Below are 14833 nucleotides of genomic sequence, written 5' to 3'. Positions count from 1 at the left end.
TTCCCAGCTCACAGGGCTTTCTCCTGTCTTATCCCGGGCCGTGATGGGCACTTTGGCTGCGGTGAATGGGGAGCCTGACACGGCCCGCTACGCCCGGCCTGCCGCTCCCACCAGAACTGGGTCTGACAAGTTGGAAGTCTCTTTCTCCTGCCTCTCCTGCCTCCTCCTCCTTGCCGACGCTTCCTCCGGCCGGCCCCGTGCAGACAGGGAGCGAGCGGGAGATGATTACATCAATCAGTGTCAGGTCTGGGAGCTGTGATTTATGAATATGCATAATGAGCTCTCACCTTTGAGAAGGACTAGCTAGGGAGATAATTGATTAGACAGGAAAAGAGCAGCCAACAGAGAGGGAGAGGGAGGCCTCTCTGCGCCGTCTCAGGCAGGCCTGGCTGGGGCTCCAGCGAGGCTGTCAAGCTGAGAGAGGGATTTCTGAAAAAAAATACGCGTAGGATTTTTAATGTTTTGTTGAAACACGCATAACAAAATGTTTCCTCACAAAATTAATGGGAATTTTCTCCACATTAGGGTAGGCAGCCAGGCAGGCACAAAGGCTGCTTTCCCCCGTGGGGAAACCAAGTTCTCACTTCCAGAAGCCAAAGGGGCGGCTTTCCCATGGCAGCCACGCTGCTGCTGCGGGAGCATCCCCACGGTCAGAGTGAAGGGAGAGGGCTCTGCAGGGACAGGGAGCCGAGGGGCTCTGTGTAAAGGCAAAGGAGCCTTTAATGGAGGTAAAAAGCTGGGGATGCAATTGTTTTCCCATCATGGTCTCATTATTTTCTTCCATCCCCTTTAAGCATCTGTCTGGCCACTGTGTGAAAGTTTCTATGGAAAACCCACCAGGATGCCCAAAGGAAGGGGATGTGGAAATTTGCCTCTAGCTTTTTCTCCCCCCACCCCTCCCATTTTAGATGCCATTAATCTTTTTTTTTTTTTTCCTCAGCAAGAATTGGCTAAAGAAAAAGCAGAATACAAAGTGCAGTGAGACTGGGTAAAATTTACATGAGAAACGATCAGTTTTCTAACTCCCCACCCACAGAGATTCCCCCATTTCAGGAGTCTGTCGGAGGAAAAGAGTGGGAACAGTTCCTGGAGGAAAGACAGAGAGCTGCACAGGGCTGCGAAAAGGCAAATGCTGTTTCTAGAGTGAGCTGTGGCCAGAAAGGACATATGGGGAAAGGCAGGGGACACGGGGGGGGGGTGGAATGAAAGCAGAGATCAGAACACTGCTGCAAACTCTGCAGGTCCCTTCCCTGGCCTCCTTTGCTCCCAGCCATTGCTACCAGAAGCCAGGGAGGCAGGCACCAGGCAAGGGGTCTCCCCATCATAATGCCAGCCAGGAAGAATATTAATTGTGAAACATTAAAACATTATATAAAATGTCTGTATATACACGCACACATATATAGTGTAAACATATATATAAATCTTATCACTTACAAACGCCTAGGATTTAAAATGTAGTTTATCGGCCTAGTGCAACTCAATCCTATAAATAATACATTCCTATCACTATGACCTCAAAATGTCAATACCGCACAGCCCTGCGCATTTGCATATCTTGTACTGTCTAAACTTGAAGCATGTCAGCTATGTGCTTCTGTTTGTACTTTAACTTCATTTTAACTCCTGCTTCCTAGCTCCGAGCACCCTCCCCCCTCTGTAGGGTCTGTCACCAAAACGCACCAGCTATTAAAAGCACCAGCTATTTAATCACCACCACTGTAATTATGCCGTTTCCAGGACTGTAAGGAGAGTACAGGTAGGGGGACACATCCCCCCTGGCAGAGGAGGAAGAGCCTGGGAACAAAAGCAGGAGGGAACCGGCCCGTGAGCTCTACCTGCCCGAGCTGCCCCCTCAGCCGGGAGAATGACCACGGCCATCCGCGGGCACCGGCTGCTGATGGTACACGGGGAAGGGAGAGGGCAACAGCCTTCGCCCTCCCACCAACGTTCCCCTTGGGATGGATTCTGAAGGGAAGAGGACCTCTCCCGGATCGGGCCGATTTCCAGCACTTCGCCGAGGAAACGAAGCTACAAGTTTTGGAAGAGACGGCTCGGCTCCGGGCGCAGCGGGACGCGGCAGCTCCCGGGGCGATGCCGGCGGAGGAGCAGCCGATCCCTCCCGGGGCCGGGGGGCGGCGGACCGGACCGGGGGACGGCGGGGCGGGCAGCCCGCCCGTCCGGAGCGGAGCGGGGGTCCCTGACGGGGTGCACCCGCCGCCTCGCCTCGCTGCCCGATGCCCCCGTCCTGGGCCGGTACCTCTCACCCAAATGCCAGCCCCCGGGAACGGGGGGATGCCCCGGCCCCGCCGCCTTGGGCAGCCCCAGGCCCGCTCCCGCTCAGCGGCACAGACTACCCGTGCGGAGCACCCCAAAAGTGACCCCTGGGATGCGCGAAAGCAGGAGGGAGGGCGGGGACGAATGGGGGCAGAAATAACCCCACCGAGCTGCCTACCCGCGGCCACACCACCGACCCCCGAAGCTTCCTTCCAATTAACCCCCCCGCCACAGCCCCGCTCCGCAGGGGCGGGGTGGGGAGGGTCAATAGCGGCACCCCTCATACCGCCCTCGGGGTCCACGGGTCATCTGCCCGCTGCCCCTCGGGGCTCCCCCCGGCGCCATCCCCCGCTTCCCTGGGACGGGGCGCTGTCCCCGCATCCGCACGCGGAGCCCCGCACCCCCCGCCACCGCCTGCAGGGGGCGCTGCGGCTCCAGCGATGGGCGGCGGGGAGGGCCCGGCCCGGCCCGGCCACCGCGACCCGCGCTCCGCCCGGGGATGGATGAGCCGCTCCCGATGCCGCGGGAAAACAGTGACCGGCGCGGGGAAGGTGGGAGGAGTGGGGGGGGGGAGTGGGGGGGGCGGGACTCGAGGAGGAAAACAACTCCAGAGGTGGGGGAAACGAGAAGTGTAGTCAAAGTGGCAACAGTTTATTTATTAGCCAAAAATATATACTTTCTTGTACAATTTGGTTCACACGTATGTACATTTTTTTACGGTATGTACAAAAACAAAACAAACCCAAACAACAACAACAACAAAAAAAAAAAAAAAAGGAAACACCTAATTCTCACTGGACTTCCGAAAAAACCTCACGACTCAGCTAACCCAGGTGATAGTACAGAAGCGGGTATTTTTTTTCCTTTTTAGTTTTAATATACGGACATGCTTACAAGTTGTAATTATACAGAGATTTTTTTTACAATCATTACAACAACAATAAAAAATTAACTATGATGATGAGAGCGCCGATAGAACCATAGCGGCGTCAAGTTGGTTCTGGGGCCTGGAAAACAAATGACACAGAAAAAAAAAATTTAATAGGATTTCTAGTCATCTTGGGCTGGCACAATATTTTTAACTGCAGGTAGCTCTGGTTTTGTTGTTGTTGTTATTTTTTTAAATAGATCTATAAATATAAAAAGTTTTCAGAGTGACTTATGCTAAATGTATTTAGCCACGAAAACACCGCGGGCCCGATTCCCGTGGTTTCAATCAATCAATCAAAGGAGTAATTGGTTTCTCATTGAAATTGAGTGACTGTTATGCCAAAGTCGGCAGGGCTCAGCCTCTTCAGCTTTCATATACTGGGTGGGGGTTTTTTGTTCTGTTTTTATTATTTTTTTTTTTTACTTTAATTTACTATTTTTTGCTGCCGCAGTGTCTTCCCCCCCGGCCAAGCGACAGCGGCGGGCGGCGATCCGCGCTGCGGGGGCTCGGGGATGCGCTCCCGGCCAGGGGCGACCCGCGCCCGGACACCGCAGCCGCGCGGCCCCGCTGCCCCCGAGCGCGGCTCGGCCTGCCCGCGAGAATCGCTCCCGAGGGCCAGAACGGAAAACAGCAAAGAAAATATACGATCAGAACAACCCAACACGCACGCAGAGGAAGAACAAGAAACCGCCCTGGAAAGGAACTAAAGAAGCGGAGAAAATAAGCTAACCATTTACAACTGCCTCCATACATCCCGAGGAGACGGAGGGAGCCATCTCTTACCGCCTCTGCACTGGCTGGAAAGCTGTCTTTAGTAACTTTTTCTCTACTTCCAAGGCACTAGATCGATCTAAAAAGAGAAGGGGAAAAAAAAGTGTTCCTTTATAGCCCCCGTTTTATTCCTCCCATCCCTGAATTAAGCCTCGAGATTCAAGATCTTTTCTCAGCGAGTTGCAAATACGACACAACGACTGCTCTGCTGCAGGGGTGACCGTCAGAGAAAACACACCGACTCCCGAGCGAGCCTGACCTGGCGGCCGGGTCCTTCCCGCAAAAGCGACGACAACAGCAACAAAAAATTATCTCCGTTGGAGGAAGGTAATTCTCGGGGATGGAGACTACCCTGGCCAGGAGACCCCCGCCTCCGCCCCCGGGGCCCCCGCGGCCGCCCGCCCGCCGCCACCTGCGCCCCGACGGTTGCTCCGCGCCGGGCCGGGGGCACCGTGAGAACCGCGCGGGGCCGGCGCCCCCCGCCGCGGCCCCACGCACACGGCCCCGCTGGGCCTCCCGCACCGCTCCGCGCCGCCGAGCCCCCCGCGGTGGCGGCCGGCCCGGCCCGTCCCCGCCGCGTCCCTCAGCGGTCACCTGCTCCGACGGGCTCCGCGCTCTGCGCCTGGTCCGCGGGCCGCGGGAAGGCGGCGGCGGGGGGGGCGGCGGAGGCGGCCCCCAGCCCCAGCAGGTGGGGAGTGTTCAGTAAGGCCAGCGGGTGCGGGGGGTGGTGGTGGTGGTGGGCCGGGAAGGCGCGGTTGGTCCAGTTGGGGAACTTGCCCAGGGGGCAGGAGGAGACGAGTCTGTGGGGCGGCGGGGTGGGCAGCGGCAGCGGCTGGGGGGCGGCCGCCGGCGGAGAGCCGCCGCCAGGAGACTTGCGGGGGTTGTCCGGGCTGGTGGCCGTCTCGGCCAGCGACCAGATCTTTGGCTTCGGCAGGGCGCCGGCCAAAGCGCCGTCCGTCGGGGAGGAGGCGGCGGAGGAGGAGGCAGAGGAGGGGGGCGAGAGGTGGGGTGGCGGCGGGAGAGGCGGCTTGAGGGGCTCCGGGCCGACGGCTGCGGCGGTGGCGGGCAGCTCGCACTTGTGATGGTGGTGATGATGGTGATGGTGGTGCAAGTGGTGGTGGCGGAGGTGGTGCGGCTCCCCCTCAGCGGCCTTGCCGTAGCGCTCCTCGGAGCCGGGCAGGTCCTCGAAGCCCTCGGATCCCTCCGAGTCCGTCTTGGAGTCGGAGTGCAGGAGATCGGCGTCCTGCAGATCGTCCTCGAGCTCGTCCTTGTTGCTTTCGATGTTCTCGGTGTCGATGTTCTCCAGGTCGATCTCCTCCTCGTCCTCCCTCTTGTCCTCTTCCCCCTCGTGGTCGCTGCCGTAGGAGTTGCCCTCCTCGTCCGTCCTGCTGCGGGGGGCCCAGGTCATTTTGTTCTCCTTCTTGAGCCGCCGCCGCGCGTTGGCGAACCAGGTGGAGACCTGAGTGAGGGTCATTTTGGTGATGATGGCCAGCATGATCTTCTCGCCCTTGGTGGGGTAGGGGTTTTTCCGATGCTCGTTGAGCCAGGCCTTGAGGGTGCTGGTGCTCTCGCGGGTGGCGTTCTTGGGCCGCGACGGGTCCCCGAACTGGTACTGCCCGTAGGGGTAGAAGGCGGGGTGGTGGGGGGGGAAGGCGGCGTGCTGCACCCCCGGGCTCTCCTTCAGCTCGTACTGGGCGCCCTGCAGCGAGAGGGAAGGGGCGGCCCGGCTGAGACAACGCGCCGGGCCCGGGGCCGCTCCGTCCCGCCGCCGTTACCGGGAGCAGCGCCCGCCGGCACCGGCGCGGCGGCCGGGCCGCGCTGCCTCCCCCACCGCCGAGCGCCCCGGCCGCGATCCCGGGCACGCTCCGGCCCCGGTACCCCGGTACCCCGGCCGAGCAGCCGGTGCCCGGGGGTGCCCCTGGGGCAGGACCGGCTCCCCTGGTGCGTGTGCGCGGCGGGGCCGGCGGCAGCCGGGGCCGGTCCCCGCCGCCGTCAAACCCCCGGGCGGAGCGGAGGGAAGCCGCGGGGCCGCCGTTCCAGCCCTGCCCCTGTCCGGCGGCTCTCCGTGGGCAAGGCGGCGATAGTGCCCGTCTCTCCCCTGACAGCCCTCCCAGCGTCTCCCCTGGCGTTCCCCGGGCCGATCCCCAGCGCGAACCGAGCGCCCCGGGGGGCGAGCGGCGAGCCCCGGGGGCCTCTTACCAGCTGGGGGAAGATGGGCAGCTCTGCGGCGTAGGGCAGGAAGGCTCCGTAGCCCTGGGCGGCGGCGGCGGCGGCGTAGGGCGCGCCGTACATGGAGGAGAGCACGTTGGAGAGGGTCCCGGACGGGGCCAGCTCGGCGCCACCGCGGGAGCCGCCGCTCCCCGGGCGCTCCGCCGGGTAAAGCGGCCTGATGTACTGGTAGCCCAGCTGGGGGAAAGACATGGTGGGGGAGCGGGGTAGGGGAGGGGGGAGGAGGAGGAGGGGGGGGGAAACGAGAGGAAGAAGGGAGAGAAAGGGGAGAAAGTAGCAGGGCCAGGAGCGGAGGAGGGAGCCGGGTCGTTCGCCCTCGCCAGTCGCCCGCACTTTCAGCGCCTCCCGCAAACTCCGGCGGACATGGGGGGGGGGAGCCGGGGGTGCGCGGAGGCCGCGGTCTCCCTCCTGTTCTCGGCCGCCGCGGTAAACGATCCGATCGCTTCTTTCTTCTCTCACTTTTCCTATTGATCTGAGTGGACCCAGGTCAGGTCCTAACAGATTGCCTGAGATTATTGGGACTCTGGGCTCTGATTGACATTTCTAGTCTCTCACAAGCCCCTCCTATTTCTTTTAAGTCTCTCTCTCCCTCTGCCTCCCTCTCTCTCTCATGCCCAGAGCTCGCTCTCTCCGGGTTTGTCACTAGCTGCTTTTTTTTCCCTTTTTTTTTTTTTCTAAATCTGTTTACTGACGTCGCGATCTTTTATTTGAGTTGCTTTCAAATCTCGTTTTAGCGATCGCCAATCAGTTGTGTGTTTTACAAAGGTTTAACCCTGCCTCATGGTATTCTAATTATATAGAGATAGATTTAGATATAATTTCTTTCTTAGACCCCACTCTCCCGGAGCATGGGAAGCCGGGGTGTCATTTGTGAGCGCAACACGAGAGGGACAGGGAAAAGTTGTGACATTTAAAAATAAAGGCTCACACCACCACCACCACCACCATCCCCCAGTCCCCCTTTTCAGGTTTTCAAATTTACAGCCTTTCCTTGCCCAGATTAATTTTCTCTCTTTATTAAGATATTCCCTCCTTCCCTTCCCTCGCTCCGGCCCTGGCGAGGGTTACATCTCCTAATATAGATTTAAAAGTCCATTGGATTTTTTTTTAATTTGCATTTCCAGAACTACTTCGAAAAATTTCCTAATGTACTGGATCTTTAAGGAGTCCTCTACGTTTTGTCTGGGCTAACAGTGCGCAGATACAGTGGAAAAGCTAAGTTAATTTTCCTCCTAATAAGGGACTTCAAAGAGTTGTAGGTCACAATTTTACATCAAAGGCAGAAAAGAAGGCAAATTAAAATCTTAACAAAGGAGAGACGGGAGCAGCCCTCTGGGCCATTAGTAAATAAGTGGTGTGAAAAAAGGGACAATGACAGGCACTGGAATTAAACTCATTAACACCTTTTTGTCTTGGTGCGAAATCTCTAATTAGGAAATTTATGATCATTTTGCTTATTCCCTCTGTTCTGAATCACTACAAGGCTAAGAAGGAAGTACCTGGTACGTGCAACATTTGCAAAGGGAGCAGTGGCACGGGTTTGTAAGGAGCTATTGGGAAGGAGTCAAGATACGGTTTAATTACAGAATAAGGTTTGGGCTTTTTTTATGATCCACACATTTTAAATTACAGTTTGGGTTTTTTTTGTTGTTGTTACCCCCCCCAACCCCCTTTCCTTCTCGAAACCAGCGTGTGAGTTGCAATTTAGTCCTTTAAGAGTAGTTAAAATACAGTTCAATCACAGTTCGTCTTTGCCAAGCTCCGGTGTGCCCTGCTCCGCTGTTGCAGGCAGAGGAAGAGCCTGGGCTGGAACCTTAAAAGTTCGCACAACCTGTGGGGAAAAGGGACCTGAACCTGCCACCGTTATCTACTTTTTTACATACTTGGTGTTTAAATAAAACAAAAAGTTTGAAAGGTCTTTTGAAGAGCTGAGGCTGAAGGAGAGCCGTTTAACCGTATTCCCCTCTCTTCCTAAATACTCTCTGGATTTATTGCCTTTAAAATATGATTTAGGTACAATATAACCACTGTGCCCACAGTATGGATTTTTATAACTACATTTCTTTAAAAATGAAATTCATGTCAGATTATGCAGTTAAAGGAATCGACCTTGATAGCTTGCTATAATAAAACTGTATCAGCTTGTAATAAATGCGGATTATAGCAAAGCAAGCTCCAGAATTAAAATTCCCTGAATCAATATATGAAAATCTGTAGGAAACATCTCTAATCGTATTAAGTTCATCTTTATAGCATTTCCTATCTGCTAATCTAGTGCAAAAACAACTCTGGGTTGGAGGAATTTATTTTCTTCTATTCAGTGTTGGTGCTTTTGATAGTACAATGCAAGGGAGATAACAATATTAAATTCAGTTATAAGTTTATTTCTTTTTAATTCAAAAGGAAAACAGGCAGCGAACTCCACGTCCTGATGTGCTTTAAACTTTTCTGTAGGCAGCACTCGCTGGTGCGATGCGATGTCGAGGGGGTCGGCGGAGAGTTTGGGTGCAGACCGCAGCTTTTAAAAATATCTACCTTGGAGAGAAAAGGGTCTAATAAGAAAAATGGGATAAATAGGTCGCCGTTTGATGCAGTCGTGCTCACGACGCTGGTGTTACAGTAGGGCTGTGACCCCCACGCGCGGGCACGGGGGCACACGCGTGTCCCACAAAACCGGACCCGTCCTTCTGTGGCTGGACGTCTGGCACGGAGTGTCAAAGCTGGCGGGATTATTTTCTGAGTTTTAATCAACAGCACAATCAATATGAGTTCGTCCCTGCGGGAGCCGCCGGCAGTGGCGGGCGGTGTTGGGGTGGGGGCGGCCGGGGGCTCCTGGAGCCGGGGGGGCTACCGCGGCAGCCGAGAGGGAGACACGGGAGGAGAGAAATTTATGGGTGCGAATGGATCCGGGTCAGAGTGAGGGTGAGGGATGGTTTATTAATGGGCAAGAAACGGAGAGGAAGCGTAACCGTACCGGGAGGACTGGAGGAGAAATCTGTAGGGATGCCGTTCTTGGCTGAGGGGGAGGGAAAAGAAAGCGGAGAAGGCAGCAAACGGTGGGGAAGAGCAGCAAGAAAGGAGGCGTCTTCCCGGGGGTGCGGGAGCGATGCCCATGGCGAGAAGCACCGCACGCCTCCGGCAGCGGGAGGGCTGCCGCGGGACGGGGCGAGCGCGGGACTGGGGGCGGCTGGTGCCGGGCGAGCAGAGCAGCTTGGCAGGGCAGGGCGAGCGGGAGGCGGCGACGGGAGCCGAGCAGGGAGCGGAGTGAAGCCCGTTCCCCGCTGACGAGGAAATAGCAGGGGAAGAGCGAAGCTGAGCGGGAGACACTTTGCCTGGCTGGAGTCGAAGGGAGATGAGAAGGGGAGGCTGGAGCCGGCCCGTCCTGCGGGGCGACGAGGAAGCGGCGCGGGGCCCGACGGCCGCCGCCCCCGGGGAGCCGCGGCGGCGGAGCGCTCCTCGGCCGGCCGGACACGTGTCTCCTGGCCGGGACCTGTCAGAGCAGGGAGAGCGGCTCCTGATTTATCACCCGAAACACACACACACCCCCGCCCGCCCCCCCCCTGGCCTCGAATCCCGCCTCTCCCGGCGGCTCTCTGCGTCCCCGAGCTAAAATCAAACCTCCCTCCGGCGGCCGCGGGGCTTCCCCGAGTCCGCTGCCGGCTCCTGGGCTGGGGGACCGGACACCCTCCGTAGGCAGCGTCGTGCCCGCCCCCGTGCCCCCAGGACCCTCGTCTCTATTCCTGTCTCTCATGCCCCTCCGCGCCCCTCTCCATCAGATCAGGAACGACCCCGGGGACCGAGGTGGCCCCGGCCCCAGGGTGTTTCTCCGCCGCAGTGCCCGTCTGAAGAGCCGGAGGCTGCGTGCTGGAAGTTGCAGGAGAGGTCTAGGCAGGGCTGAGGGTTCAGGCAGACTCCCGCGGGGAGCCGGGATGCGGGTAGGGTGGGAGCTGCGGCGTGCCGCAGCACACGCGGGGACGGGGCGCAGCCACCGGGGAAAGGGGGGTAAATAAACAAGTGGGATTAGGAGAAGGGCTGCAGTAAAACAAGAGTTAAAAAATAGAGGGAAAGATCAAAGCGCTGGGTAAAAGACTCTTCAAATTACACGTTTGAAGCTTTTCCATAATTCCAAGGCGACAGATAGATAACAAGCTGCACATTCCTTATCACATATGGAATCAATCTGAAAGGAGTCTCTTGATCAGAATCTGTTAATTGCAGTGACATATGATTTGGAAAGAAAACACAATTAATGACCCTTTATGTTAAGACTTTGGGACGAGGCCACTGACAATCCGCACTCTGCAGCCAACATCAACTTTATTATTATCGGTAGTAGTAGTACTACTAGTAGTAAACTATTAAAGGGATACATTCTTCGAGCCTCGGTGAGTGTTTTGTCTCCGTTCCCGTTGCAGGTTTCTTCAGAAGGGGGAGGAGAAGAGAAGGGGACAAGAGTGCGTGTGCGCCTTTCCTTCAAGGTTTGGGGAGCTAAAATGATTTAGTACCTTGTCTGTAAATCTAATGACCTAAGGTGAGAAAAAATATTTCATCTTTTATTATTACCATTTGTGGTGAGCGTTACCAGGAAACAGCAGAACCCTTTTGAAATGGTAAATATATGTATCCATTTAAAACCCATTATTGCTGAGATTTTCCCAAAGAGAAATAAAGCAAATCTGCCCAATCCCATTTTCTAGCGCCCTCTGTCCACAGCTCCCCTTGGCTCGGCCGCTCCTTCCCGGCCGCTGGGACCGCCGAGCCTCGGCGGAGCCTTCCTGGGGTGCTCTGGGTCCGGGGGGGGGGGACCCTGCAGCAGCAGTGTGTGCTCCGCGGCTGTTAATGTGCCACGCGTTCTGTAATGTTAGGAAAGGAGGTAGCAACATTTTTAAAAGCTTTACTCTGTCATTAAAAGGTATTGGCTTTGTTTTAGAAGGGAGAGGGAGAGGTTCATTTGAAGGTTAGAAAGCGTACACTTTAATAGGATCGAAGTGAAATTAGTTAATAAGAAAATGCTGGCCAGAAGCTCTCCGGGCTTTTAAGTGCTCTTCAGGCCATTTAGGGAAATTGAATAAGAACAGACTCCGTTACCTGCAACCCCAACTATTATCTTCAGTTCTGCACAGAGGCGAGAAGGGAAAAATAGTGCCTGAGAGACCTGAAGTCCCGTACACCTCCTGCCAGCCTGTTTCCTCGAGAAATAATGCCCCCTTTCTGCTCGCGGGCGTGTTCCCCTGCTTCCGCTTGTAAGCAGCCCAGGCTACAGTGTGTACCACAAGGGGGTAAGCAAAGGTAAGGGGCCATCAGCAGATACCGAAGGCTGCGGGGGCAGCTCTCTGCACAGCCTGGTTACCGCCGGGACAAAGCTGGCCTCTTGGTGTTTTTTCTTCCCTTTCATTTCTCTGAGATTTTTTTGTTGGGTTTTTCTTCCCCCCCCTCCCCCCCCATTGTGGTGCTTTGCTGAATTGCGTTCGGACCGTTGCCAGTAGGTCAGTATATTGTGTTACCCAACTTCCGATCTGCTCCCTTTCTCCCTGCCTTTAAACTTTATAGTTTTTAGAGGTGTTAATAAAACCTTTCCTTTGGTAAATCGTTCATTAGAAACCCCACCGAAACCTGGAAAGACTTCAGACAAAAAAAGCAGCTCTCAGGAACGAGGCATTGGGAGAAGGCTTTTGTCCAAAAACTGCATAATTGCCGTGAATCTTAGGAAACATTAATCTTTATAGGAATTTGTGATTCATATCTGTGGTTTGACCGTTTAGGTGATTTACAATCTGTTAGTGCAATTCACTAATTTTATGCCAATATATTTTATGCGCCCGGTTAGATTTTCCATCGCCCATCGGAATGAGTGGCTGGTGTGCCTCGCCGGTGTCAGCGTGGCTCCGTGACTCCGACGAGGCCGGTCCCGGCGCTGCGCGGGAGCGGAGGAGTAGGCGCAAAGTGCGCGTAGCTGTGGGAAACTTCACGTTTTCCTCGTCCTCAGCCCTGGTGCTTCTCAGTAGGGCCAGGACCATCCCCACCTTCCTGCGCTGCTGCGAGGATGTCCGCGGCTCCGGCGGGAGGGCTGCAGCCTTTGTGAACTGGAGCGGAGGGTATCCTGGGTTTCTCGGGCTTTGCCAGCGAGTTTAAACCCAGATTATTCCTCCCTGCTGCTCCCTTCCCTGGCACGCCCTCGGGGGAGCCTCCGGCAGCAGGGAGCCGCTCCCCGTCCGGCACTGTGGGGGGCTCACGCCTCCCCCCGGCCTGACCGCCCCCCGGGACCGGCGCCGCCGCCGCGGGACGGTGCCTCTCCGGCTTCTCCGGCGGTACCTCCTTCCCTCGTCCCCGGGATGGGGCCGGTGCATCCGGCGGGGGGTTTCAGAGGCGGCTGGAGGTGCCGTGGGTGGAAAACGCAGCTCAAACAACACCTCTGGAGGCTCTCCGTGTGGCAGCAAAGAGGGGCATTCCCCGTGTGGGGTGTTCCAGCACTCTCCGGCCGCCGCATGGGAGAGCCGGGGATGGGGATGGCTCCGTGTAATTTGTAACTGGGTTTATTAGCTGGAGGGGAAAACACAAGCAAAGAAAAGGAGCAGCAGCTGCGCTGAAGATAACACTACGCAGAGTCTAATCTTGTGACACAATCATTAATTACTATTGTATTAATTACTATTTTTCCAAAACACTCCCTGCCCGGAAGAGCTTACAGCCCACATCTGCTGTGTAATGATACTCTGGGTACAGAAACGATTCCCCCATTAGGTCCCAGGTAGTGTTTACAAATGGCAACACCTACAGTATCAAAGCCCATCATCTTGCAGCCTGAGATTTTCTGTCCCATCGGCCTGGCTAGGACGATTTTGATGCCGATTAAATACATTTAAATATCAAAGTCTTTATTCACGTACATATTCCGTCCAAACTTTCAGATCGCGGTGCCGTAACTGCTTTATTCGCTCTTCATCCCACGGATGCTGCCTTATATCAGTAACAAACAAGCATTGATTTTATGGTAAAGTCACTTTGGGATGGGAATGAGTAACTCCAGGCAGTGCTATCACTGTATTACATGGAAATGGCCCAGGTAACAAGATGAACATTGATTCAGCATTATGTTTGATCAATAATGAAATAAGTAACTTCAGGGCCAAATTAAAATGCAAGCTGGCTTAACGCTGCCAGCTTCTGGGCTAAGTGACAAGGCTAATTCAGCAGGGAAATGGCAATATTTGCATTAGAGGCTGCATCTGTTGTTTGGTGGAAGAGGCTGGATCTGCAATAACGCCGGATGGAAGTGCAGGGAGCGGGTTTGGGGACAGCCGGGCCGTTATGGCCGGGCCGGGGGGCGCTGCCCAGGCGGGGCAGAGCTGCTTGCCCCGAGTTCTCTTCGGCTCCCGGCCACGACGTTGCAGAAAAACCACTTCAGGGCGGCTAACAGCAACCCAGCGCGCTGCGGTTCGCAGATAACTAGATGATGTTAGCACTTAGCGAAGGAAATACACTGTTGTAACCTCCTCGGCGGGTGGGAGCCGGGCCCTGCTCGGCCCACGGCCCCAGGCCCAGAGAGGCTCCGTGCAGTGTCCTGGACGTGAGCGGACAAGGGGAAGTGACTGAGGAGATGAGTGGGAGCACGGCCAGAGCTCCCTGCATCGGCGGCCTGTGGTCCGGTTTATCCACTGTTCTTTCCGTGGCCGATTTTCACATCTCAGCCACGTTACCGGGACGGTGACATGGTTTTGATTCCCAGTAGCGATTGTCGCCTTCAGCTGGGACCGGGACCGGGACACGGGTCGAGCCACCGAGGACTAAACCTCGATTAGGGGTGGAAAGTCTGTCAGGTGTAACCCTGTGCCCCAAACCGGAGCTGGGGCCGTCGGAGAGCGAAGCCCGCAGCAGTTTCCGGGTGGGAGCTGGACATCGCCGTTCCGTACCGAGGAGATGTTACCACCGGGAGACCAATGAGCACCGGGGGAGGGTGGAGGGGAGCCGGAGGGGATGAGAGGCAGCTGGAGGTGCCGGTGTGTGCGGGTGAGGAGGTTGGTTGGCAGGAACGGAAAGACAGGACAGACAGGCGGCGCGCAACATAAACTGGGGACACCTAGTAGTGGGGCATTTTTCTAAGTTGTTATTTTTTAAAATAATTTCTGAACCTTTCCTCCAATGTAGGGAAAAGATAAAAAGATAGGCTCTCCCCAAAAGAAAAGGAGACACCTTTCAGTGCAATCCTACTAAGCTGAGTGTGCCAGGGCCGTGTGTGCTTCTACCCCACTGCTGGAAATGTGTCCAAGGAAGAGCGAGCTGCCTCTGCGACCGGGGAGAGGACCAAGCTCGGCAGGAGCAGGGGAGAACCCGACGGCGGCCCCGGCTGTGGGTAGCTTGATACAAGCCCGGCCCTAGCTCTGCCGCTAACTCAGTGCTGCCACGAAAACTGAGCCCTAAATCGGACCCAGAGTGGCGAGGGTCGGCTGGAAATGAGTGATGCTGTACGTGAGGGATAGTCCAGAGGTCTGCGGCAGCGCCGGAGAGAACCCCTCTCCACCTACAAAGGGGCCCAGACGGCGGGAGCTCGGCTCCCCGGGCCAGGTGAGGGGATGGGGAAGGCGGGAGTGCCTGGCGTGGTACCGCACACCTCCCGCCCCTTCCAGG

At 56.2% G+C, this 14833-nt stretch overlaps 1 protein-coding gene and 1 long non-coding RNA gene across 2 annotated transcripts; one reads left to right on the top strand and one right to left on the bottom strand.

The window, feature by feature from the left end:
• Window positions 1-2907: 2907 nt before the first annotated feature.
• IRX3 (iroquois homeobox 3) lies at window positions 2908-6792 on the bottom strand. The gene is made up of 4 exons (XM_027685222.1): window positions 6179-6792; window positions 4574-5678; window positions 3992-4058; window positions 2908-3284 (listed from the first exon to the last, which is right to left on the bottom strand). Exons 1-4 carry the CDS (start codon window positions 6398-6400, stop codon window positions 3230-3232), a joined length of 1449 nt encoding a protein of 482 aa, XP_027541023.1. The 5' UTR covers window positions 6401-6792; the 3' UTR covers window positions 2908-3229.
• LOC113968564 lies at window positions 4201-11509 on the top strand. The gene is made up of 3 exons (XR_003534563.1): window positions 4201-4306; window positions 10624-10739; window positions 11322-11509. It is a non-coding gene; the product is annotated as an uncharacterized LOC113968564 (long non-coding RNA).
• Window positions 11510-14833: the final 3324 nt, after the last annotated feature.

This window comes from Neopelma chrysocephalum, unplaced genomic scaffold (genome assembly GCF_003984885.1).
Source record: "Neopelma chrysocephalum unplaced genomic scaffold, ASM398488v2 Primary Assembly neopelma1_68, whole genome shotgun sequence".
NCBI classification, from domain to species: domain Eukaryota; kingdom Metazoa; phylum Chordata; class Aves; order Passeriformes; family Pipridae; genus Neopelma; species Neopelma chrysocephalum.
This window is presented reverse-complemented; position numbering and strand designations above follow the sequence as displayed.